General features: G+C 41.4%; 1 protein-coding gene across 3 annotated transcripts; it reads left to right on the plus strand.

Annotated features, from left to right (window-relative positions):
• Positions 1–417: 417 nt before the first annotated feature.
• On the plus strand, positions 418–25,807 carry LOC116328508. Of its 3 annotated transcripts, none has more exons than XM_039608354.1 (21): positions 418–453; positions 8,833–8,887; positions 9,060–9,236; positions 9,336–9,555; positions 10,054–10,194; positions 10,296–10,405; positions 10,869–10,959; positions 13,017–13,074; positions 18,141–18,336; positions 18,524–18,673; positions 18,887–19,055; positions 19,356–19,456; positions 19,537–19,723; positions 19,832–19,849; positions 19,932–19,976; positions 23,264–23,297; positions 24,062–24,257; positions 24,440–24,589; positions 24,802–24,970; positions 25,271–25,386; positions 25,509–25,807. In XM_039608354.1, exons 2-21 carry the CDS (start codon positions 8,840–8,842, stop codon positions 25,614–25,616), a joined length of 2,484 nt encoding a protein of 827 aa, XP_039464288.1. In that variant the 5' UTR covers positions 418–453; positions 8,833–8,839; the 3' UTR covers positions 25,617–25,807. The 3 variants fall into 3 exon arrangements, with proteins under 3 accessions (XP_039464288.1, XP_039464287.1, XP_039464289.1); XM_039608353.1 differs by having other exon boundaries at positions 25,271–25,371; positions 25,452–25,807; XM_039608355.1 differs by having other exon boundaries at positions 25,271–25,371.
• The last annotated feature ends 1,739 nt before the right edge of the window (positions 25,808–27,546 follow it).

Below are 27,546 nucleotides of genomic sequence, written 5' to 3' on the forward strand. Positions count from 1 at the left end.
TGACATGCAAAAACCCACTCACCCAACTTCTCGGTTGAGAACGCCAGCATCAGGTAAATACACGTGAACACATCCCCATGCAGGACAATTTAAACACCTGCGCCACCATAACAAATAAAAACATAAACATTCTCTTTGGCTTTTAGTCTCAATCCTCTAATTTCATTCATGACTGGTTGAAATAAGCTTTGAAGAAACATCAGTTTAGTGCTGACATATTCAAACGCTGCAGGAAGAAGAACAACAAAGTGATGACGGATGTTTGTGTTTCAAACAGGAAAACCTACAGAAATAAATCACAACCTGCCAGAGGTTGGGGAATTTCCGAGGTTTAATGAATGCAGCACAGTGTTTCGATGCTCCCGAGTGTTCTCAAAAGCCGCATTAGGCTCAACGTTTACTTTCACTTCCTGAAAGTGGAGCTTTTTGTTGGTGTCTGTGTGTGAAGAAACAGTAAGTTTGCTTTGTTTCCTCCTTTAACAGTTTGTCTTTAGGAACTTTACTGTTTCTTCAGCTCATGTTTGCTTCCTTCACACAACAAACTGTGTGTGTTTTTATTTCCGGTCTGTCATTTAAATTCAGTGTGTAATGGTTTCTTGGCTAACTTTAGCTGTGTGCAGCTTAGTTCCAGCACAAATCTGCCGCTCCACAGTTCATGGTAACGGACTCAAAGCTGGACCAACGAGGCCGAGTGTGTCCACCATTCTGAGCTACGTTCCTGTTTGTGTACTTACAGGCTGTATCCCAATTCAGGGTCTGCAGCCTTAAAGTGGCCTTGTGCGGCCCTTGTGGCCTTAACGATCCACAAGGGCCCCATACTCAAAGACCGCTAAGGCCGGAAGTGCGAGGCTTGTGAAATGGGACGGTTTAGATTTTTAGAAGAGCTTGATTTTTCTTAGCCCCTTATTTAAGTTATGTCTTGTTTAATGAACCTCACTTTTAGAGATTTTATGATCCCCCTTGTCTCCTTTATTTCTGTTCCTTGTTTTTCTTGTTTTTCTGTTTTTTTCTCATTCTTTTTTATTGTTATTCATTTATTTATTTTATTTTTGTATTGGTTATTCATTTTTTATATTATTATTATTATTATTATTATGTAGACGTGTGTGTATAAATGTGTGTGCTTGCATATGTATGTATGTATGTATGTTTACTTTCAGTCATTGTCAATTTCATTGATTTTATTGTGGTGTACCAACTGTACTGTGGCAATGATGTGTATTCCTCTGATTGGGAGAAAAGAATAGGGAGGTGCGATTCTGTTCTGAATGATTCAATATGTCGCTTGTCTCTTTGAGATTGTCATTGTTATTGTTCTAAATAAAGTTCATTTAGAAAAATAATAAATGGGACGGTCTAGCCTCCCTCGCGCTGCTCAGGTTGCCTAGCAACCATGATACTAAGCACTGGAAGCCTTGCATACAGCATTGTTTGAAAGAGATGAAGGAGAAAAACTTATGTTCGTTTTTGTTTGTTTGTTTTTATATGGGCTTTGTTTGATTTGATCAGTATCTGAGGCTGAGACCACGGGACTGTAAAATATGATTGTTGGGCTTCATTTCTGTACTGAACAGTCATTTTAAGACTAGCTAGTAAATAACAATTAGCTAATGTTGTTCATGAGACTAAAGTCATCTCACTTTGGTAATGCAAATATAATATGGCCAATATTATAGTTATTATTAGATTATTATGATATATTACAGCAGTGAACTTGAACTCTGTGTCAAATACTGAGCTTCAGTAAAGATTCAAGTTGCATTTATTTACGATTCTTATCACCTTAAATCTTCACTCAAAGACAGGTTTATTTGACAGTGTACAAGTAGATATAACGGACAAATATTGTTATTTTTTTATGTTGGCATTGCTGAATTTGGCTCAATGCTTACATATATGTGTAAAAAGAAAATGTACGAGCTGTGATAACTGTTTCTGATAGAATGAAGAGTAGACTGATTTGCTAAATATTCCTTTATTGGGTGAGAAAATCAGACCATGTCATAACTGCTTTAAGTCATACAGAATAGATATCAGAGCCTTAAACAGGCTGACTTCTGCTAAATGGGTCAAACTGGACAGAAAGTCTACAAACACATAACATCCTTATAGAATATGATGTAACACTATAAATCAACTTACCTCAGACTATATAAAGCATATAAACAATTACTGCAATATGATGCAACAAACACAGCAGTACTACTAATCCAAAATACTCAAAGCTTCATAGAACTGAAACAAACATTTATTTTTAGCTCCATTCTGCTGCTGATACATACTTTAGGTTTCTGAATATTAAACTTGTTGCTGCCTTTCATAGTGTGTAACTTGAAGGCCCTGAGTACTTTCTCCCACACTGAAAACACTGGGATGATAAAATTATTTGAACATTACCTCATAAGACTGATTCTGGACAGACAATTAGTTATTTTAATTTTTCTAGTAGTCCTTCACAAACAGGGAACAGTCTGTCTATTCTCTCCATCTATTACGAGTGCTAAACAAGAAGAGTTCCCAGATGGTCCAGTGGACACATGTGTGACTCCTGTGATTAAAGCATCTTTCTTTCAGCTTAACGAGTGAACCGTCAGCTCGTTCAAACACACGTTAAAGTCCGTTTGGCTCGACACCACCAAGCAGTGGCAGCAATATAACATAGTTAACATTAAAACGAGACGCCAGAAACAACAACATAAAGAAAGTTATCACACCAGTACCTCCTCTTTAACCCCAACCACCCTCTGGCCCAGACTTGGAGTAATCAGGACCCTGCAACGACAAAAAATGTTCACTCAGAGTTCATGTGGACTCTGAACCGGCTCACAGTCAAACCATCAATCTGGAGTCCTGATATGAGATCCTGCTTCAGGTGCTTAAGTTTGACTCTGAAGTTTGTTAATGAAGGATCAGAGTTCACGTTTGTTCTCCAAAATTAATGGAGGATATTTAAACTGGATTAAACTGAATTATATAATCAATTCCCTTTTCGCCCCTGTGGTCTATCCCCAAGCTGGGGTCTTCTACCAGAGGCCTGGGAGCTTGAGGGTCCTGCACAGTATCTTAGCTGTTCCTAGGACTGTGCTCTTCTGCACAGAGATTCAATTCAATTCAATTTTATTTTATTTATATAGCGCCAAATCACAACAACAGTCGCCTCAAGGTGCTTTATATTGTACAGTAGATCATACAATAATAGATACAGGGAAAAACCCAACAATCATATGACCCCCTATGAGCAAGCACTTTGGCGACAGTGGGAAGGAAAAACTCGCTTTTAACAGGAAAAAACCTCCAGCAGAACCAGGCTCAGGGAGGGGCGGGGCCATCTGCTGCAACCGGTTCGGTTAGGAGAAGGAAAACAGGATAAAGATATGCCGTGGAAAAGAGACAGAGATTAATAACAAGTATGATTCAGTGCAGAGAGGTCTATTAACACATAGGGAGTGAGAAAGGTGACTGGAAGGGAAAAACTCAATGCATCATGGAAATCCCCCGGCAGCCTACGTCTATTGCAGCATAACTAAGGGAGGATTCAGTTTGAAATATAATCTTAAAAGAAGAAATGGTGTCTGTCTCCCGAATCCAAACTGGAAGCTGGTTCCACAGAAGAGGGGCCTGAAAACTGAAGGCTCTGCCTCCCATTCTACTTTCAAATACTCTAGGAACAACAGGTAAGCCTGAAGTGCGAGAATGAAGTGCTCTTATGGGGTACTATGGTATTACAAGGTCATTAAGATAATTGGGCCTGATTATTTAAGACCTTGTATGCGAGGAGCAGGACTCGAATTGGGGGAGCTCTCTGATGTTGTTCCTGGGATCTGCTGGAGTCACTGCACCTAGTGCTCCGATTACCACTGGGAGCACTGTAAACTCCACCCTCCACATATTCTCGAGCTCTTCTCTGAGCCCTTGGTATTTCTCGAGCTTCTTGTGTTTTTTCTTCCTGATGGCTCTTTCATTGCTACACTGCTACATCTACCACTATGGCTGTCTTCTTATGTTTGTCTGCCACCACGATGTCCAGTTGGTTAACAACCACCATTTTGGGCACTCCGTCTCTGGGCTGGGGCCCTGGCCGGGCCTCGGGGGCTTGGGTCCTGGTTGGTGTGTTGCCGGGGTTGTGGGCGGGTGGGTGTATGGGGGCCCGGCCCTGGCGCAGGGTGCCGCCGGTGTATCGAGCCACCTGGGAGGCTCTTCAGCTGGTGGGGGAGGCTGTTACATCTTGCAGGAGCTTTCCTCTCTTCAGAAACTCTCTCTGCAGGAGGGGGAGATACAGGAGAGGTGGAGGAAGATCTCATCCTGGGCGTCTATTGTCTTGTGTAGTCTGGAAGATGAGTGGATGATGGGGTGGGTGCAGTTTTCTCTGTGGTTGGGTCAGGTGGACTGTCCCGGGCTCTGTGGGGCCGGGCGGCGCTGCTGCACTGGGCCCCGGTCCGGATGGGCCTGGGCCCCCTTTCCCTGGCGGGTCGCAGAGTATGGGGGTGCCTACTGGGGTCAGCGGGGAGCTGGCCCCAGGGAGGGGTCACTGCCCTCCTTCCTTCCCTCCCCATCTCCAGCTGCCTCCCTCTTCCCGCTCCACCACAATCACCCACACATGCAGGGCCTTGGGGTAGGGGTGTGTCACCAGGGTGCAGGGGAGGCATCCCCCCGCCCCCCTGTCCCCTTCTGGCTGCCTCTGCCTCAATTTTATCTCACAACAGGTTTGGAGTCTTCTCACACCTCCGTTCTCTGCGGCCTGCTGGAGCGGGGGGGCTAGGAGGAGGAGTTGGCCGTCTGACTGGGGTCTGGAATGTGGGACCTCCCTGCTGCTGCGGAGTCGGGGCGGTCTGCTTCTCCCCACTGCAGGGAAAAGGGTAACACCACCTGGGTCTGGGTGCAGTTTCCCCCTCCAGGGGCAAGGGTACCTAGACCCGGTTCTTAGAGTACGCTTGGGGAGTGTGATTGTGTGTGCAGTGTCTCTTTATGTCTGTCTCCACGTTGGTTGAGTGTGGAGTAATTGTATATGAGAGCATGAGGGTGGGAATAGATGTTTGTATCTGTGTGTGCCTGTTTGTCTGTGTCTATATGCCAGGTTGGGTATCAGACGCCACCTCTCTGGGGACATCTCAGGCCCTCCAAGGTTTGGAGGCCTATCTCCCCCCACCACTTCCCCTGCCGGTGGCGGACGCCCTCAGACATCGGTGCGTTGGTGGTTCTTTGTGTCCGGGGGTGGGCGTCCAGGTACACACCTGCTCACTCCTTGGTGGCTGCTTGTCGGGGCCTGGAGCCTGGGGCTCGCTCGGGCCACTTCGGAGGTGGGGTGCCCTCGGCCTCTCGGCCTGGGGCTCGGTCAATCAGGCACAGTTGGCTGCCGGCGGAGCTCACGGGCACGTCACTGCAATCCCCCCTGGCTTCTGCTCCGCGGCTGCTGAGTGACCCCTCATCTGGGACTCTCCTCAGCTCTTTCTGGGATAGTGACGCGGCTGCCCCTCTGTTGGTCTTCCTTGGTCTCTTGTGTTCTGGGGGCCTCTGGATGTCTGGAGTTTTGATCTCCTCCATACCTGCTTCATGCCCTGGAGGTCGGGGCAGTGGCCCACCACACCCTCTAGCAGATCATTACATGAAGGAACCTTTTAAAAACAAGCGCGTCCATGCTCACAGGTGTACACACGGGTGATCACACACACAAACCACACCCTTTTTGGCTCCTACCTCAAAGCACACTGTGCGCTGTCGATCTCACGTGCTGCACAATAATGTTTAATATTTAGTATTTACTGTCATATTCCCATATATCATTGTGATGTTGTTTATTCTATTACTCTCGTTTTCTTCTGCTTGTTTTCTTTTTTCTTTCTCAACAGGTGATCCAGGTGATCGATATGTATTTTTTGTCTGCTTATTCTGTTGGTTTTTGTTTTTTGCCTTTTTTTCCCTGTCCCTCTTCTCAGCTGTTTTTCTTTCCCTCTTTCTTTCTCCCCTTTCTTTCCCCCCAGTCATGTCTGTCCCGTATTCAGCAAGTGAAAATAAAATAAACAATAAAAGGTGAATCAAATGTACCATTACGGCAAGGCTGGGATGGTCAATTTGGTAAAGTAAATCCGTTGGGCATCTTTCTTCGCCTTTAGACAATAATTCTGATGGCAAAAGAACCAAACGGGACAGGCAAAAAAAAAAAAAACTGGATTGTCTGAGGGGCATCTTTACACAGCCTGCACCTGGGGTCTGAGCACAAGATCCCCTGTGGATCTTGTTCTCCGAGCTTGTTCTTGTGCTGCCATGATTAGTGCGTCTGTCCTTCAGTCCAGCTTTGTCAAGCCACTGGTAGAATTTCTGGATGTCAGCCACTTCTTCTTTCTGCCAGTGGTACATACCATGCAGGGGTTTGTCCTTCCATGATGGTTCCTCCTCTTTCTCCTCTATCTTGGGTTTCTGCTGCTTGAGGTATTCACTGAGCACGCGGTTGGTTGGGGCCATCTACCTGATGTATTCGTGGATGTTCATTGTCTCATCCTGGACCCTGGTGCTGGCACTCACTGGTCCCCAACCTCCTTCTTTCCGCTTAACATACAGCCTCAGGGTCCCCAGCCACCTCCTCTAGCTTATCCGGGGGAACACCAAGGCGTTCCCAGGCCAGCCGAGAGATATAATCTCTCCAGCGTGTCCTGGATCTGCGCCGGGGCCTCCACCTGGTGGGACATGCCCAGAACACCTCACCCAGGAGGCACCCAGGAGGCATCCTTGTCAGATGGCCGAACCACCTCAGCTGGCTCCTTTCGATGTGGAGGAGCAGTGGCTCTACTCTGAGCCCCTCCCAGATGGCTGAACTTCTCACAATATCTCTAAGGGAGAGGCGAGCCACCCTTTGGAGCTCTTGCAATGGTTGTATAGGGATCGAATGGCCCATAGCAATGGCCCAGACACCCCATACTCCCGCAGCACCTCTCACAGAAAGTTTTGTTATTTTGTTTTTGGGTTTTTTTTGTTTCAGTATTTAATTTATTTTGTTTGCTTTTTTGCCTGTTTTTTTAATGTTATTTATCTTTTATAATTTGTCTTCCAGCATTAGATTGACAAACCCTTTATTTCATGTTCAGTGTAACTCTTACCTCTACAGTCGTGGCCAAAAGTTTTGAGAATCACATAACAATTGGAAATTGGAAAAGTTGCTGCTTAAGTTCTTATAATAGCAATTTGCAAATACTCCAGAATGTTATGAAGAGTGATCAGATAAATTGCGTAGTCCTTCTTTGCCATGATTTTAACTTAATCCCACAAAACCTTTCCACTGTATTTCATTGCTGTCATTCAAGGACCTGCTGAGATCATTTCAGTATTCGTCTTGTTAACTCAGGTGAGAATGTTGTCGAGCACAAGGCTGGAGATCATTATGTAAGGCTGATTGGGTTAGAATGGCAGACTTGACATGTTAAAAGGAGGGTGATGCTTGAAATTATTGTTCTTCCGTTGTTAACCATGGTGACGTGCAAAGAAACACGTGTAGCCATCATTGCGTTGCATAAAAATGGCTTCACAGGCAAGGATATTGTGGCTACTAAGATTGCACCTAAATCAACAATTTATAGGATCATCAAAAACTTCAAGGAAAGAGGTTCAAGTCTTGATAAGAAGGCTTCAGGGCATCCAAGAATGTCCACTCCAGGAATTGCAGCAGGCAGGTGTGAGCGCATCTGCACGCACAGTGAGGTGAAGACTTTTGGAAGATGGCCTGGTGTCAAGAAGGGCAGCAAAGAAGCCACTTCTCTCCAAAAAAACCATCAGGGACAGATTGATCCTCTGCAGAAAGTATGGTGAATGGACTGCTGAGGACTGGGGCAAAGTCATATTCTCCGATGAAGCCTCTTTCTGATTGTTTGGGGCATCTGTAACAAGGCTTGTCTGGAGAAGAAAAGGTGAGCGCTACATGCCAACAGTAAAGCATCCTGAGACCATTCATGTGTGGGGTTGCTTCTTATCCAAGGGAGTGGGCTCACTCACAATTTTGCCCAAAAACACAGCTATGAATAAAGAATTGTACCAAAACACCCTCCAACAGCAACTTCTTCCAACAATCCAACAACAGTTTGGTGAAGAACAATGCATTTTCCAGCACGGTGGAGCACCGTGCCATAAGGCAAAAGTGATAACTAAGTGGCTCGGGGAACAAAATGTTGAAATTTTGGGTCCATGGCCTGGAAACTCCCCAGACCTTATTCCCATTGAGAACTGTGATCAATATTCAAGAGACGGGTGGACAAACAAAAACCCACTAATTCTGACAAACTCCAAGAAGGGATTATGACAGAATGGGTTGCTATCAGTCAGGATTTGGCCCAGAAGTTGATTGAGAGCATGCCCGGTCGAATTGCAGAGGTCCTGAAAAAGAAGGGCCAACACTGCAAATACTGACTCTTTGCATAAATGTCATGTAATTGTCGATAAAATGTATGGAGTGCTTGTCATTATATTTAAGTACATCACAGAAACAACTGAAAGAAAGATCTAAACGCAGTTTAGCAGCAAACTTTGTGAAAACTAATATTTGTGTCATTCTCAAAACTTTTGGCCACGACTGTAGTCTTCGGCTTATTTTCTGTTTTACTTCAAAGGTTGTGTTTCTCCCACATATTGTGTTAGTTTTACTTCCTTGTTTGTGATTAGGTAATCACACACCTCCATGTGATTACTGTTACTTGTTGTACAGATCATCGTTGTCTTCCCCTTCTGTTCCCAAGGAGAAGAAATCATGTAACATACAGTAAAAAATCCAAACAACAGATATCATGTGGACACACTGACCCCAATTCACTTGATTCCTGCAGCTAAAAATATTCTTTGTTTTATTTATAGGTTAACCATGGCGATGCACACAGATGACATTGGGAGAGACATGCAGGGTAAAAAAGTAAGTCACCATATAATTATCATATCTATAAACTGAACTGTGGTCCTCAGCTGTTTCCAGTTAATACTAATTTAGAGTTATTATTATTACTGGCCTGACTGCTTTATAAAAAAAACAGTTTGTTGAAGTGATCTGATTACATGACTTTCCTTTAAATTATTTTGTCTTTTAGATTTACCCTGTGACTGAATATTCTAAGTCACAACGCATCGCACTGCTGATCAATATAATAAATTTTGATAATCCGGAATCAAACCGAGATGGAGCTGAGAAAGATACGCAGGCTATGCTCAATCTGTTCCATTATCTGGGATATGAGGTGGTGGATTATCAGGACTTGACTGCACAGGTAGCGTCTGCAGACAGAAAGTGTTATTTCATTTCCAGTTAGCGTAATTTTTCAAACTGAGTAAAACATCTCATTTATGTTCAATTTTTCTGTTTACAGGAGATTGATGAGGCTCTAATTAATTTCTCCAAGCATCCAAAGCTCTTTAATACAGACAGTGTGTTTGTGGTTCTCATGTCTCATGGAGACTTGGGAACTATCTGTGGCTCTGACCTGAAGGACTTTGAAACTGACAAAATTTATGAGCGCTTAAACACAAAGAACTGTCCTGCACTAATGAACAAACCAAAGGTCATCATCATTCAGGCCTGTAGAGGAGGTGATTATCATCTAGCCTGATATGCACCAAAAAGATGCTGAACATTACTGTACACATGTTTTTATTACTTTGTTATTATTACCAGTTGTAATAGTAGTGGTGGTGGTATGAAATCTTTTGTTTAGTTGGTCTTATTTAGGTCAGTATCTGTTTTTCAAGATAGACCTGCGTTTAAAAAAAGACATGCTCAACAATACAGACACATAATCAAAAGCCATTTGCAAGACTGAGTACAGATACAGAGACTACAAAAATATAAAATTTTGAAATATTCCAGTAAAATTAGAGAATGTAGCATCATACCTTTTGTAGCTTACTTAGATTTGATCTTGTACTGTGAACTTACACCTACTAGTTTCTGCAGAAGAAACTAATGTTTTACTAGATGTGATGTTGTTGAATACACATAATGCAGTGATTTTTTTGCTTTTAGTATGATGACAGAGCACCTGAAGATGAAGTGGCAAAGTTTATGTGGACACATCTTGTTTGTTTTAGGGAATGATGGAGTGGTGAAGGTATCTGGAAGTAGACAAGTGATGGCCACAGAATACATCAAATCCTCATCAAAAAATGTTTCCAAAGGTGATATCGTACATGTAGAAAAGGACTTCATCGGTTTTTATTCCAGCACTCGTTGTAGGTTCTCAAGCTCCTTGCTTTCTTCATGCTATTCTTACTATTCTTTAATAACAAACATCATTACCACGTACAAAATTTATGTTTCTGTTTGCATGCAGACACCTTTTCATATAGAAATCCAAAATATGGTTCTCGTTTTATCCATTACATTTGTGATGTGATCTCCACATATTGTCATATGGATGATATTGAAGAACTGTTTAAAAAGGTAAGTTTGCCAATATTTAATCTTGTCATCAAAGTTTTTATTAACCAGAATTTATTCGTAATTTTTGAAAAAAAATTGAGGCATTCATTCTTAGTCCGACCCACAAGTGAACAGGTATGAAAATTACTTATCTGCATGTTTGAGTTGTCCAAAGATGAGATGTCCTATTAATACTAGTCCATTTCATCCCATGTGAGAGATGCCGATCCTCCATTCAATGGGGCTAAACATTGTGTAAAACATCATGTTACAGAAACCATTTAGTCTTGGTAACCTGAAAATTAAATCACTAGCAAGCTCTCTATATCTGAGACAGACTTTGTATTGCTACTTGGTTCATTCTGACCTCAAGCGAGCTAAACTCAGTGACTCAAGGTGTTTCGCTTGTTTCTAAAAATAATGGAACAAATTGCTCCATCACTGTGTGACTGGAAAACATATTTTCTTTAATGTGGGCTCAAAGGTCATGCGACGCTTTGAAGATTCCCCTGAACATAAGCAGATGCCAACCAAAGAGAGAGTCACTTTGACAAAAGACTTCTACCTGCTTCCAGGTAAGTCTCACAGATTCAGTGAACTTTGAATGTTGAAGTGATCTGTTTTTAAGTTATTTATTTCAATTGTATTTAAATAGCTCGAGGCACTTAATGCTGTAAGGTAAAAATTCTACAATAATACAGAGAAAACCCCAATTATTATATGAACACCTATGAGTAAGCACTTGGGTGACAGTGGGAAGGAAAAACTCCCTTTTAACATGAAGAAACCTCATACAGAAACAGGCTCAGGAAGGGGCTGCGATCTGCTGTGACCGGTTAGGGATCAGGGGATGGAAAAAGACACACGGAAAAAGACTGTAGAAGAGAGCCAAATGTGAATAAAATCAAATAACTAAATGTAAAGAGGTGTATAAACACACTGAGTGAAAGTAAGTGAGAAAAGGAGAAATGCTCAGTGCATCATGGGAAGCCTCCATGATTCAGGATCATCTGATTAAGCCCTAGCTATAAGCTTTGTTGAAAAGGAAAGTCTTAAACTTAGTCTTAAAAGTAGATGGGGACCACAGAAAAGAGGTCTGAAAGCTAGAGGCACTGCATCCCATTCTACTTTTAAATACGCTAGGAATTACAAGTAAGCCTGCAGCTTGAGAGTGAAGTGCAGTGGTTTGAATGATAACCAATAGACTCCAATTTGTCCGTGTTAATAAGGTGTCTTCATACACAAAAATGTATCATGGAGTTCCACAGGGTTGCAAGGAATGCAATGCAAGGAATGATTCTGAATACTATATGCATGCTTCGAGTAACATTAGAAATCACAGCATAAATGTTCATCTGCTATACAGATGACACCCAACTTTATCTATCCATAAAGCTAGATAACGCACACCAATTATCTGACTTCAGAAATGTCTTAAAGATATAAAGAGCTGGATGACCTCTAACATTCTGCTTCTTAATTCAGACAAAAGTGAGGTTATTGTATTCGGCCTAAGAAAATCTTAGAAATATGGTATCTTACCAGATTCTTACTCTTGATGGCATTACCCTGGCTTCCAGTAACATTGTGAGGAACCCTGGAATTATTTTTTTCCAGGATATGTCCTTCATAGTGCATATTAAACAAATATTTAGGTGTGCTTTCAGGTCCCTCTTCTGCATTTCTATACTTATGGTTGGATCAGGTGACCCTTAGTATTCCCTTAGATTGCAAAAGGTCTAGGGTGCTGGGGCCTTCCCATGATGCAGTATTTCTTCTTCTCACTTACTGTCACTCGCCACATGTTTATAAACCACTCTGCACTTACTTTTCAGTCATTATTAATTAGTGCCTCTCTTCCACAGCATTTCTTTTGTCCTGTCTCTCTCCCCACACTCCGAACTGGTTACACCAGATGACCACCCCTCCATGTGCCTGATGTTTTGTTTTGTTTTCATTCCCACTGATGCCAAAGTGTTTGCTCATATCCGGTCATCTCATTGTTGGGTCGTATCTGCATTATTGTAAGGATTACAATACAATATAAAGCACCTTGAGGTGACTGTTGTTGTGATTTGGTGCTATATAATTAAAATTTAATTGAACTGAACTGCAAATAGAACCAAGTGAGAGCACCACCCCACACCATTCACTGGTGATTTGATTGTGAAATGGATTTGCACTGTCTTATAGTTTGGATGCTCTAATAGTGAAGGGAACTATGAAACTGCATGCAGTCATGATGGGGAGCATGATGAAAGTTACTTGAGAAAACAATAATCATAGAAAGAATTAGTTTAAGAATAATACAGGCAATACAATCTTCAATACTTGTGGTGGACCAGAGCCTTTCTACTGCTATAGTAAAATAAAATTTAACATCCAAGTATTTCTAGCCTCTTTATCATGTTCCCTGGATTTGGACACTCGTAATGATTATCTTTATGAAATACTGAAAAGGACAGACAGATACAGGGTATTCTTCTCGTTTGGTGTAAATTCCGTCTTTTAGAACTTTTTGAATTTGCTATTGTTTTCAAAATGCTGATTTTTGAGGACATCAACTTTGAATTGCTAATCAAGCCTAGTAAAAGTTTTAAAAGACCAATTCTGACTTAAGCCCCATTTGCAGGAATCAAACACCTGTCCCCTGGAGAGCAGCATCGATGTGTGAGAGAGGAATCTCTCAGGTATGAAAAGACTACATGAAAAACGAGGAATGGCTGGGAGCATTTTCTCTTCTGTTAACTCAGCCTATTTGTTTATTCATGCAGTATTTCATGAGTGTTATATTAAGAATCACACATTCTGCAGAAACACTGAACATAAACCTACATTTGTCAAAAAAATTAAATGAACACTTCAGCATTAAGTCAGTTAAACTTCTGGGCTAAAGATCTGATCGGCTAACTAGTTAGTTAGCTAGTTATGTGTGTATATATGTGCATGCATGGACGGAAGGGACATGTCCCCACCAATATCCAGCGATTATGGAATTGTCCCCACCAATAATTTGATCTCTTCGAGTAAAGAAATACAAACCCGATAGAAAGAAAAAAAAGGTCTGTCAATGTCTCATTCGCCCAGCGGTGCAGAATGAGTTAAATTACGTTCTCTACTGGAGTCCTACCTCATGTGACAAATATGGCCAATGTGATTGGCTGTGCCTTTCAGGGAGCTTTGTTTAGTTTTAGCAGCGGCAATCCTGCCAGGGGGAGAGGAGGATGGCAGCAAAAAGGAAGAACCTGGTTATAAGAAAGTATTTTTCAAAGAAACCTGTAAGTCACTTAAAGTCAAGTTCACTCATAAAATGTGCCCGTCATAATAACGTTACAGGCAATACCAGGCCATACATGCCAACCCTCCCGATTTTTCCGGGAGAATCCCGAATTTCAGTGCCCCTCCCGAAAGTCTCCCGGAGCAACCATTCTCCCCAATTTCTCCCGATTTTCCACCCGGACAACAAAATTGAAAAACCATATCCTAGATTGGCCCAGCCAATTCCAGTTTCCAACAATGGCTACTACTACTGCAGCTACTTAGTATTACTCTTATTACTCTTTCTGGGTCGCGAAATAAACTTTTAACATATTTTCATGCGAGAATGTAGCTGTGTAAACTTCAAATAACTTAAACATGTTATTGTTTGGCCTTTTTCGGTGTTTTATTTGTCCGTGAGTAAATTGGTTTGGCTGAGATTAAAGTTATTGAGGTAAGGACAGGAAGAAAGTGGAAGGCTGAGAAGGCAGTTGAGGTGGCAGTGTCACGCCTAAGGCAGGAAACACTGGTGGGGGTCTTAGCAACAGGGGGAGCAGGCTTGGGGTACTTCCCAAAGGCCCAGCACAGCAGGGCACAGGGAAAGGAGAGACACCAGCTACTCCAGGAAGAGGTCCGAGCAGGTGTGGAGGAGGAGCGAGTAAGTAGAGCTGTAGGCCTTAAGCAGCAGGGAGCATGGACAAGGTGGGAGAGCACCTTGCAGCACAAGGTCACCTGGGCAAACATCATGCAGGCAGACTTCCACCGGATCCGATTACTAGTGCAGGCAGTATACGACACTCTGCCAAGCCCAGCAAACCTCCATCTGTGGGGAAAGAGCGAGACACCTGTCTGTCCCCTGTGCTCTGGAAGAGGGACCCTAGAACACCTCCTTAGCAGCTGCCCAAGGGCCCTGGCCGATGGTCGGTATCGTTGGCGGCACGACCAGGTGCTCAGAGTAGTTGCTGAAAAGATTGCCTCAGCAATCAGCACCAGCAAGCATCATCATGCTCCGAGGAAGGCAATTTCTTTCATTAAGGCTAGAGAGAAACCCCAGGTGCGCCCACATTTAACAACCGGCCTGCTCTACACAGCCTCTGATTGGCAGCTACAGGCTGACTTGGGTAAGCAGCTAAAGTTCCCTCAGAACATTGCAAAAACATCCCTCCGGCCAGACATGATAATTATTTCTGAGGCCTCAAAACAGCTGATCATGCTGGAACTCACAGTGCCCTGGGAAGAGCGGATCGAGGAGGCCAATGAAAGGAAACGAGGAAAGTACCAGGAACTAGTGCAGGAGTGCAGGGGAAGGGGCTGGAAGACTTTCTATGAGCCCATAGAAGTGGGTTGTAGGGGCTTTGCAGGACGATCACTCTGCAAAGTCCTAGGCCGGCTGGGCGTGGCTGGGAAGCCAAGAAGAGGGCCATCCAGGCTGTGAGTGAAGCGGCAGAGAAAGCCACAAGGTGGCTGTGGATCAAGAGGGCTGATCCGTGGGTAGCTACTGGTACGCAAGTCGGGCCTGATCACCCCGGCTGGGTCGCCTGGGCGGGGTGTATGATGTTGTGAGACCCGAAACACCTGATGACCCCAGGATACATCACTGAAGATGCGTACCAGTGCATCCAGGAGATGTGTCTTTATAGTATAGTTAGATTAGATTAGATTAAATAAAACTTTATTAATCCCTCGGGAGGGTTCCTCCGGGGTTTTCACACAGCTGAATAAATGTCAAACAGAAAACTGATTAAACAGAAGTGTGAGATGGTCGAGAATATATGCAAGCGTCCAGTTATATTTTATTTTATTTAGACAGCAAGGAGCAGACGGCAGAGGTGACGTTATTGTGAAGGCTAGACCCCCCCAATTTCACAGTCGCTCATTTCCGGTCTACCCGGCTTTCGGAGGACCTGGCCCACTTAGACTGCGAAGGCCGGGTGGATGCAGCCTCTGAATTTGGACACCCCCGGCCTGTTTCCGTGACATTTAACTTATTTTTTTCCCATAAGTAAACACTGTAAAGAACCCTTTGAATGTCTCCTTAATTCTGAGGTCTCAAGGTTGGCAAGTATGTGCTAGGCTTTGGTCCACATCAGTCTAAAACTGTATGTAACCATGAAAAAAGTGTTGCCATGTCCACTAGGACAGTATAGTATAGACAGTATAGTATAGACTCCTTCACATAGTGGACACTGAGTTGTTGTGAGGGGCACCAGTAATCTATGTGTGTTGCTGTAACAGTAGTTCATGTTTAGAATAAAAAGTCCCAGCTCACTGACTTGATCGGGGCAATAGTGCCTAAAATGTTGCATCATTTTGCTGAGAGATCTTTTACTTTGTGGTAATCTTAGATGAGTAGTTTTATGGACAAAAACCACCAGGTCATTCAGTGTTCCCTTAGTGCTACTGTGTAAGAGATGTTGGTGTACTATAACTGAAGTAATGTTGTTAAGTCCTTAAAGTCATATTCTTTTATTGTTATGACTCTATTTGAAACTTTTTTATTTTTGTATGATACCTGATTTATATGGAATATGGCTGAAGTAAACTAAAGTCTAAAATCAGTCATTTGTTTAATAGTATTTTAACATTATATAGTTCACATATAAAACTATGAATTGTAATTTTAAATGGTTTAAAATCATGTAGAATAGCATATATAGGCAAGTATATTTCTCTTTTTTTTTTATCAAGAAGCAAAGACAAAAAGGAAAAAAAAGAAACAGGGCAGGGTTTGGTAGTTGAATCATCTGTCCCCACCAATGCCAAAACCAAATCTACGCCCTTGATATATATATATATATATATATATAGATATATATATATATATATATATATATACACAGGGAGTGCAGAATTATTAGGCAAGTTGTATTTTTGAGGAATAATTTTATTATTGAACAACAACCATGTTCTCAATGAACCCAAAAACTCATTAATATCAAAGCTGAATGTTTTTGGAAGTAGTTTTAGTTTGTTTTAGTTTTAGCTATTTTAGGGGATATCTGTGTGTGCAGGTGACTATCACTGTGCATAATTATTAGGCAACTTAACAAAAACAAATATATACCCATTTCAATTATTTATTTTACCAGTGAAACCAATATAACGTCTCCACATTCACAAATATACATTTCTGACATTCAAAAACAAAACAAAAACAAATCGGCGACCAATATAGCCACCTTTCTTTGCAAGGACACTCAAAAGCCTGCCATCCATGGATTCTGTCAGTGTTTTGATCTGTTCACCATCAACATTGCGTGCAGCAGCAACCACAGCCTCCCAGACACTGTTCAGAGAGGTGTACTGTTTTCCCTCCTTGTAAATCTCACATTTGATGATGGACCACAGGTTCTCAGTGGGGTTCAGATCAGGTGAACAAGGAGGCCATGTCATTAGTTTTTCTTCTTTATACCCTTTCTTGCCAGCCACGCTGTGGAGTACTTGGACGGCGTGTGATGGAGCATTGTCCTGCATGAAAATCATGTTTTTCTTGAAGGATGCAGATTTCTTCCTGTACCACTGCTTGAAGAAGGTATCTTCCAGAAACTGGCAGTAGGACTGGGAGTTGAGCTTGACTCCATCCTCAACCCGAAAAGGCCCCACAAGCTCATCTTTGATGATACCAGCCCAAACCAGTACTCCACCTCCACCTTGCTGGCGTCTGAGTCGGACTGGAGCTCTCTGCCCTTTACCAATCCAGCCACGGGCCCATCCATCTGGCCCATCAAGACTCACTCTCATTTCATCAGTCCATAAAACCTTAGAAAAATCAGTCTTGAGATATTTCTTGGCCCAGTCTTGACGTTTCAGCTTGTGTGTCTTGTTCAGTGGTGGTCGCCTTTCAGCCTTTCTTACCTTGGCCATGTCTCTGAGTATTGCACACCTTGTGCTTTTGGGCACTCCAGTGATGTTGCAGCTCTGAAATATGGCCAAACTGGTGGCAAGTGGCATCTTGGCAGCTGCACGCTTGACTTTTCTCAGTTCATGGGCAGTTATTTTGCACCTTGGTTTTTCCACACGCTTCTTGCGACCCTGTTGACTATTTTGAATGAAACGTTTGATTGTTCGATGATCACGCTTCAGAAGCTTTGCAATTTTAAGACTGCTGCATCCCTCTGCAAGATATCTCACTATTTTTGACTTTTCTGAGCCTGTCAAGTCCTTCTTTTGACCCATTTTGCCAAAGGAAAGGAAGTTGCCTAATAATTATGCACACCTGATATAGGGTGTTGATGTCAATAGACCACACCCCTTCTCATTACAGAGATGCACATCACCTAATATGCTTAATTGGTAGTAGGCATGTATGTATGTGTGTGTGTGTGTGTGTGTACCACCGTAGCTGTTTATATATAAACATATATAAACAAAATCACGTCTTTTTTAGATTAGTAATTGCTTTTGTACATAATTTCATATTGTCGTTGATAATATTATTAATTAAAGCAACAAAATACAATAATGAATACATTAAACTTGTTTTAACACCATTTTACAGGAACCAGGCAGATCTCCAGTATGTGAAGAATTTTCAGCTTCAAAATGACAAAGTGAGACATGTCAGAGTTTTGCTCTATGGCCCAGTCGGTGCTGGGAAGTCCAGCTTCATCAATTCTGTCAGCAATGTCTTACGAAGAAGAATAACCTGTCCAGCTTTGACCAACGCAACAAATGAAGGAAGTTTCACCAAAAAAGTAACTTCCTTTTATTTACACTGACTTGATGTATGGAAATGTAACAAGTGAAACTGTAACTTGTGGTAAAATATTAGCCTAAACACCATGTTAAAGATTTAATAAGTAATTAAAACATTTTGATTATGTTTAAAACAAATTGTATCTCTTCCCAAGTTGTTTGTAAACTTTTTTTTTTGCCTTTCAGTATGAAACCCACAAGATTAAGAAAGACGGAGGGCAGTTTTACCCATTTGTCTTCAATGACCTGATGGGTTTGGAAGAAGGGAGTGGACGAGGAGTGAGAGTGGAAGACATCAAACTGGCCATGATGGGACATGTGAAGGAGGGTTATAAGGTACAATCATCAAACTGTGAACTTTGTTTATTCTTTAAATAAAACTCTCAAATGTTCTTCAAGTTATTTTGTGAGAGAAAAAATAAATGAATTTATTCACATAAAAGAATACAGATTTGCATCGTCTTTTTCCTTCATGTTCTTAATGACATTCTTGTTATAGTATACAATGAGTGTGGGTTTATTCTTTTGGATTTTTGGAACCTATTGCAGTTCAACACCTGGTCTCCATTGTCCATGTCTGATTGTTACTACAACCCTTCACCTTCTCCAGAGGACAGAGTTCATGTTGTGGTTTGTGTCCACTCTGGTAACACGACAGAAATTAACAGCTCAGTGTTACAGAAGATGAAAGCCATCAGAGAGGCAGCCAGCGACTTGGGTAAGAGGGGACTGAGTGTGTAACAGACTTACAGTACATTTAAAGAACATCTTGGTTATTTATTCTAACACTTTAATTGTAAAAGAAAACACATGCATGTGCATGAAAAACATGGCTGAAGTTCTGCATTAGACTTGGTTGTCTTAAAACTTCTGGTAAGAGAAGTTTTATAACTATACCTGGAAGACATTTCACTGAATGATTCACAGGCTTTTGAGTGGTATTTGTTCAAATTGTATGCATAGTCAAAGTTCCTGTCAAGTTAACCCCAGACTTATCAGAATAAATCTCATATTGCAGGTATTCCACAGTTAGCTGTTCTTACCAAATTTGATGAGGCCTGTCCTGAAACTGACAAGGACCTGAAGAATGTGTACAAAAGCAAGCTCGTGAAGAGAAAGGTGAATTTTGGCTGGGTAAATGAAACATTTCAAACCTGAACTCAGATTTTACAGTAATTTATTGTTTCTATAAAACTCAGATGGGAGATCTGAGCTCAAAACTGGGGATCCCGCTTAACTTCATCCTTCCTGTGAAGAACTACAGTGAAGAAATACAACTGAATGACGACATCGACACTTTGATCCTGAGGGCACTGAGAATGATGATTGACTTTACTTTCTCTAAGTTTTACTTTGTAGCACCTCCAGCTCCACCACGTCCTCCTAGTAAGTTATATCATAAATTTAACAACATAATTTCTACAATTAATTTGCACATGCATTTGCACATACCTGTCTAATGCGTATTTCATTTTGTTTGTTTTTATTTTCTAGCACCTCCACGTTTTCCTAGTAAGTTTCATTTTAGAACATTGGTTACTGTTATTTGCAGATTATTTTGAATAAAACTGATTTCTCCTGTTTACAAATACAGTTGGACTCTTGGTGGCGCTGTCACTTGGTGTTCGCTCGCTTTGTGGTAGAGTATCACTTCCTGTTCTTGCTCAAACACAGTGCTGTTTCTTAGTAGCTTTTCTGCTTAGCAATTTAATTTAAATCTTTTGACACATCCCTTTTTCATAGTATAATCTTAACGTGCTTCATCTGAATCACCCTTTCTGTGTACTCACTACCTAATTTATAGCCAAAGTATTCACTCACTGTCTCTTTACTGTTTTGCTAGCTTAGCTTAGCTCGTAGCCGACTCGTTGGCACCATGGCTACTTCACCTGTCCCTCCTGCACTTTCCTGCTCATTGTGTCAGATGTTTAGTTACTCCTCGGCCTCCTTTAGCAGTAATGATACTTGTAACAAATGTAGCATATTTGCAGCTCTGGAGGCCAGGATTACTGAATTGGAGACTCGGCTTCGCACCCTTCATTCACCCGTAGCTAGCCAGGCCCCTGCAGCTGGTGCAGCCGAAGATAGCGTAGGCCCCGCTAGCTGTTCCCCGTCAGACCCCAAGCAGCTGGGGAAAGAGGGCAGCTGGGTGACGGTGAGGAGGAAGCATAGTCTTAAACAGAAGCCCCAGGTACACCACCAACCTGTTCATGTATCTAACCGTTTTTCCCCACTCGGTGACACACCCGCCGGGGGTCAAACTCTGGTAATTGGTGATTCTGTTCTCAGACATGTGAAGCTAGAGACACCGGCAACTATAGTCAATTGTCTTCCAGGGGCCAGAGCAGGCGACATTGAAGGAAATTTAAAACTGCTGGCTAAAGGTAAACGTAAATACAGTAAGATCATAATTCACATCGGCAGTAATGACACACGGTTACGCCAATCGGAGGTCACTAAAATACCTGACTCCGTGGTATAATTCTCAAACACGTAGCCTAAAGCAGATAATTCGTAAGCTGGAGAGGAAATGGCGTGTCACAAATTTAGAGGATCATCATTTAGCCTGGAGAAATAGTTCGCTGCTTTATAAGAAAGCCCTCCGCAAAGCCAGAACATCTTACTATTCGTCACTGATTGAAGAAAATAAGAACAACCCCAGGTTTCTCTTCAGCACTGTAGCCAGGCTGACAAAAAGTCAGAGCTCTACTGAGCCAACCATCCCTTTAACGTTAACTAGTAATGACTTCATGAACTTCTTCACAAATAACATTTTTATCATTAGAGAAAAAATTACCAATAATCATCCCACAGATGTAATATTATCTACAGCTACTTTTAGTACCATTGATGTTAAGTTAGACTCTTTTTCTCCAATTGATCTTTCTGAGTTAATTTCAATAATTAATTCCTCCAAACCATCAACGTGTCTTTTAGACCCGATTCCTACAAAACTGCTCAAAGAAATCCTGCCATTAATTAATTCATCAATCTTAAATATGATCAACCTGTCTCTAATAATGGGCTATGTACCACAGGCCTTCAAGGTGGCTGTAGTTAAACATTTACTTAAAAAGCCATCTCTAGACCCAGCAGTCTTAGCTAATTATAGGCCAATCTCTAACCTTCCTTTCATATCAAAATTCCTTGAAAGAGTAGTTGTCAAACAGCTAACAGATCATCTGCAGAGGAATGGCTTATCTGAAGAGTTTCAGTCAGGTTTCAGAGCTCATCACAGCACAGAAACAGCTTTAGTGAAGGTTACAAATGATCTTCTTATGGCCTCTGACAGTGGACTCATCTCTGTGCTTGTCCTGCTAGACCTTAGTGCTGCGTTTGATACTGTTGATCATAATATCCTATTAGAGCGATTAGAACATGCTGTAGGTATTACAGGTACTGCGCTGCAGTGGTTTGTATCATATCTATCTAATAGACTCCAGTTTGTACATGTAAATGGAGAGTCCTCTTCACACACTAAGGTCAATTATGGTGTTCCACAGGGTTCAGTGCTAGGACCAATTCTGTTTACAGTATACATGCTTCCCCTAGGCAGCATCATTAGAAGACATAGCATAAATTTTCACTGCTATGCAGATGACACGCAGCTCTATCTATCCATGAAGCCAGGTAACACACACCAATTAGTTAAACTGCAGGAATGTCTTAAAGACATAAAGACCTGGATGGCCGCTAACTTTCTGCTTCTTAATTCAGATAAAACTGAGGTTATTGTATTCGGCCCTGAAAATCTTAGAAATATGGTATCTAACCAGATTCTTACTCTGGATGGCATTACCTTGGCCTCCAGTAATGCTGTGAGGAACCTTGGAGTCATTTTTGACCAGGACATGTCCTTCAATGCACATATTAAACAAATATGTAAGACTGCTTTCTTCCATTTGCGCAACATCTCTAAAATTAGAAATATCCTGTCTCAAAGTGACGCTAAAAAAACAGTTCATGCATTCATTACTTCCAGGCTGGACTACTTTAATTCTTTATTATCAGGATGTCCTAAAAACTCGCTGAAAAGTCTTCAGCTAATCCAAAATGCTGCAGCAAGAGTCCTGACAGGGACTAGAAAGAGAGAGCATATTTCTCCTGTTTTGGCTTCCTTCATTGGCTTCCTGTTAAATCCAGAATTGAATTCAAAATCCTGCTCCTCACATACAAGGTCTTAAATAATCAGGCCCCATCTTATCTTAATGACCTTGTAGTACCATATCACCCTATTAGAGCACTTCGCTCTCGCTCTGCAGGCCTACTTGTTGTTCCTAGAGTATTTAAAAGTAGAATGGGAGGGAGAGCCTTCAGTTTTCAGGCCCCTCTTCTGTGGAACCAGCTTCCAGTTTGGATTCGGGAGACAGACACTATCTCTACTTTCAAGATTAGGCTTAAAACTTTCCTTTTGCTAAAGCATATAGTTAGGGCTGGACCAGGTGACCCTGAATCCTCCCTTAGTTATGCTGCAATAGACGTGGCTGCCGGGATTCCCATGATGCATTGAGTTTTTCCTTTCCAGTCACCTTTCTCACTCACTATGTGTTAATAGACCTCTCTGCATTGAATCATATCTGTTATTAATCTCTGTCTCTCTTCCACAGCATGTCTTTCATCCTGTTTTCCTTCTTTCACCCCAACCGGTCACAGCAGATGGCCGCCCCTCTCTGAGCCTGGTTCTGCCGGAGGTTTCTTCCTGTTAAAAGGGAGTTTTTCCTTCCCACTGTCGCCAAAGTGCTTGCTCATAGGGGGTCATATGATTGTTGGGTTTTTCTCTGTATTTATTATTGTGCTATCTACTGTACAATATAAAGCGCCTTGAGGCAACTTTTGTTGTGATTTGGCGCTATATAAATAAAATTGAATTGAATTGAAAAAGTTGCATCTTTTTATGTTCTAAAATGTTTTTCAATTTATTTTCAGGTTTGAAAACTCCATGGAGACAAATATCTTGGGGGTAAATCTACAGTTTCCAGTCTTGTGAGCAGGACTGAGGATATCAGTTGCTGACTTAGACCCATTTTCTTCTGTTTAACTCAGCTAATGCTGAAAGGCTGTACTAATAAGTAATAAGAACAATTATTCAGTTTAAGGACATTGTTGCATTGCTTCTATTTAAATGGGTTCCCTTCACCGACCATTTTATTTTATGAAAAATGCAAAAGAGATGTTTGATTTGCTCACATGAACAGGTTATCAGATGTTGCACACATTGCTCAGCCAACCACTGTCTCATTGTTATTCGCTACATCTCATGAACAATTTTCACAGGCACATTATTAGTTAAAAATGTGTCTTTCACAGGTTCTACTGACATGCTTTAAATAGTCTTTGACCTTACACTGGATGTTAATGCTTTTGTTAAAAATGTAATATACTAGAATGTAGTTCAAACATCCTGTTTTCCTCAGGATGAATTACTGTGGCTTCCGTAATCGTCTAACTTTTTTCATATAGCACCATCATGAGGTCAATATTTAACTTGCATTGGAAAAGTGATGATTTTTACTATCCCTTATGTCATTCAGAAAATGTTATCATGCTATTCTGATGACAGGCATTATCAAACATCACCGGAAACATCCCATAACTAGCATTTTGCTCATTGAACAGCTGTGTTTAAAAAAGCAGCCTCACAGAGCTGTTAGAATGTTTTAACCCCATCAGTCATGTTAAAACTACATCTACAATATATTAAACTTGTTTTAACCCCATTTGCAGGAACCAGGCAGATCTGCAGTACGTGAAGAATTTTCAGCTTCAAAATGACCAAGTGAGACATGTCAGAGTTTTGCTCTATGGCCCAGTCGGTGCTGGGAAGTCCAGCTTCATCAATTCTGTCAGCAGTGTCTTACGGAGAAGAATAACCTGTCCAGCTTTGACCAACGCAACAAATGAAGGAAGTTTCACCAAAAAAGTAACTTCCTTTTATTTACACTGACTCAATGTATGGAAATGTAACAAGTGAAACTGTAACTTATGGTAAAACAATAGCCTAAACACCATGTTAAAGATTTAAGTAATTAAAACATTTTGATTAGGTTTAAAACAAATCGTATCTCCTCCCAAGTTGTTTGTAAACTTTTTATTGTTTTTCAGTATACAGCCCACAAGATTAAGAAGGATGCAGGGCAGTTTTACCCATTTGTCTTCAATGACCTGATGGGTTTGGAAGAAGGGAGTGGACGAGGAGTGAGAGTGGAAGACATCAAACTGGCCATGATAGGACATGTGAAGGAGGGTTATAAGGTACAATCATCAAATTGTGAACTTTGTTTACTCTTTAAGTAAAACTCAAATTTTCTTCAAGTTATTTTGTGAGAGAAAAAATAAATGAATTTATTCACATAAAAAATTAGAGATTTGCATAGCCTTTTTTCCTTCATGTTCTTAATGAGATTCTTGTTATAGTATACAATGAGTGTGGGTTCACTCTTTTGGATTTTTGTAACATATTGCAGTTCAACCCCTGGTCTCCATTGTCCACGTCTGATTGTTACTACAACCCTTCACCTTCTCCAGAGGACAGAGTTCATGTTGTGGTTTGTGTCTACTCTGGTAACACGACAGAAATTAACAGCTCAGTGTTACAGAAGATGAAAGCCATCAGAGAGACAGCCAGCGACTTGGGTAAGAGGGGACTGAGTGTGGAACAGACTTACAGTGCATTTAAAGAACATCTTGGTTATTTATTCTAACACTTTATTTGTAAAAGAAAACAAATGCATGTGCATGAAAAACATGGCTGAAGTTCTGCATTAGACTTGGTTGGCTCAAAACATCTGATAAGAGAAGTTTCATAACTATACCTGGAAGACATTTCACTGAATGATTCACAGGCTTTTGAGTGGCATTTGTTCAAATTGTATGCATAGTCAAAGTTCCTGTCAAGTTAACCGCCGACTTATCAGAATAAATCTCATATTGCAGGTATTCCACAGTTAGCTGTTCTTACCAAATTTGACGAGGCCTGTCCTGAAACTGAAGAGGACCTGAAGAATACGTACAAAAGCAAGCTCGTGAAGAGAAAGGTGAATTTTAGCTGGGTAAATGAAACATTTCAAACCTGAACTCAGATTTTACAGTAATTTATTGTTTCTATAAAACTCAGATGGGAGATCTGAGCTCAAAACTGGGGATCCCACTTAACTTCATCTTTCCTGTGAAGAACTACAGAGAAGAAATACAACTGAATGACGACGTCGACACTTTGATCCTGAGCGCACTGAGAATGACGATTGACCTGGGAGAAGACTTCATTGACTCTAAATTATAAACTGCCTCATTCCTGACAGTTTCAGACATACACAGTGATGTAATACACTCGATGAATAATACATAATCCCAGTACAATAAGAGTCACTTTTTCCACACAGACTGATGTTAATTACCAGATAAAATAAAAATCAAGAAGTTGTTACTGAAAGCTGATATGACTGAGTGTGATTAAACTGAAAAGAAACACAAGTTGCATCTCTCTTCTTTCATTACTTATTTTTGACTAACATTACCGAAATGTATTGATGAACATTTTCAATCAAATCAAATAAAGCTGTCATTGTCTTTGAAGATAAATTTCACACATGCACTCCAGCCATGAGCTTGTGTAGCCATCACCCAATTCTGCATGTTAGAATGCAAATGTGCACTGAAGAATAAATAAATGTCCCATACATTTGCTTTAAACCTTGTATGGTATTTAAGTCTGTTTTATCCTTTTTTAAGTGTTTACCAAAATAAGAATTATAGAATTAATAAATATTAATGAATGAGTTTTCTTTCATTTTTTGTAAAGAACATACAACGATCAGGCATAACATTATGACCACCTGCCTAATTGGTCCCCTCAGACCCAACCGTGACTTCTCTTCGTGACTGACTCACCGCTCCCAACTCCTGGTGACACAAAACACACACACAGTTCAGCAGGAAACCCACAGCAGCGTGGTCTTCACTTACTCAAACGGAAGTCTGTACTTAACAGTGCGTTCACACCGAACGCGATAGATGCAACCAGAGTGTCAGGTTTACATGTAAAGTCAATGGAGAAGCACGATGACATGCAACTGGAGGTCCCGCGAAAATTCAGAAGCAGATTTGCGTCACAAAGACGCGTCACTCGCGCGAATAAAAATATGTGTGTCAGTTTGTGTGGTGCATTTTGTGCATTCAAACGTATCGCATCTACCACTCGAGTTGGAAAAATCTGAACTCCAGCGTCAAGTCGCACCGCGACAACCAATCAGGAGCCTGGTGACGTGATGCTCTGACCTAGGTCAGAGGGGCAGGTCCAGCCAAAGCCCTTCATACTTCATTCAATATGGAGGAATAAAAAGAACCTAGCTTGGAGGAAGATACGTGTGTTAAGTCTAATTGTTGAATGTTGTCATTGTGTTTCTTAAATTTGTAAAGTTTTAGTTCAAGCAGTAGGATCAAAGCCACTCCTTTGATCCTGACCACCTCTCCAGCCACTCTGTGTTGGGGGAGGTTTTATTGCAGATACATTCTATCTGGAAGACACATAGTGCCTTGTCTTTGTAACCAAGAGGGGTCTTTCGAGGGGAGGTGCTTTTGCTGTGATGTGTATTGTAACAGTTTGTCAATAAATAGCTGTGAGGGAAGCTGCTCTTTGAAGGATTTGGGTTTGGAGTCAGGTGAGGAACGTGAGCTCCAAGAGCTGGTTCTGACCCAAAACTTCCCTCGTTAGCGAGTTGGAAAAGCCGGTTGAAGACGTTCTGTTATGTCTTGTGTTTTTCATGATGAATAAGTCTCTAAACTAGCGGGCATGTGGAAACACAGACTCAACAACGTGAACCTGGTCAGTTCATTCATTTCTCTTTTGACATTTTTGACCCGGGGAAGCCGCACAAAAGCTAGCAAGCCCGCCTACTGTCCCGCTATTTTCCCACTGATGTACAAATACCTTTCTGCTTTTATGTTGTCATATAAGAATACATTTTTTTGTTAATTAATAAACAATATACAATGGCCCCGCTGTTCATCCATCACTGCCTCGCTTTTTCGCAGAGTTTTTTATTACACAGCATTGCATTCTGCAGCCTGATTGACAAATCTCCTCCGTGTCGTGTCTCCTGTGCTTGCCAAATTTATCATGTATGGTTTTTCATAACCATCACACCCAATAGAAAAAAACAGCACAAAAACACTCATAACTATGACCCTCATTCGGAAATAGACACCAGCAC

This window comes from Oreochromis aureus, linkage group 3 (assembly GCF_013358895.1).
Source record: "Oreochromis aureus strain Israel breed Guangdong linkage group 3, ZZ_aureus, whole genome shotgun sequence".
NCBI lineage: Eukaryota > Metazoa > Chordata > Actinopteri > Cichliformes > Cichlidae > Oreochromis > Oreochromis aureus.

Excerpts from the sequence above, each read along its gene's own strand:
- LOC116328508 (XM_039608353.1), top strand. The coding sequence starts at position 8,840 with ATGGCGATGCACACAGATGACATTGGGAGAGACATGCAGGGTAAAAAA. Across the intron at positions 18,674-18,886 it reads ATGTGAAGGAGGGTTATAAG|TTCAACACCTGGTCTCCATT; the intron begins GTACAATCATCA and ends AACCTATTGCAG. Across the intron at positions 19,056-19,355 it reads AGAGGCAGCCAGCGACTTGG|GTATTCCACAGTTAGCTGTT; the intron begins GTAAGAGGGGAC and ends CTCATATTGCAG.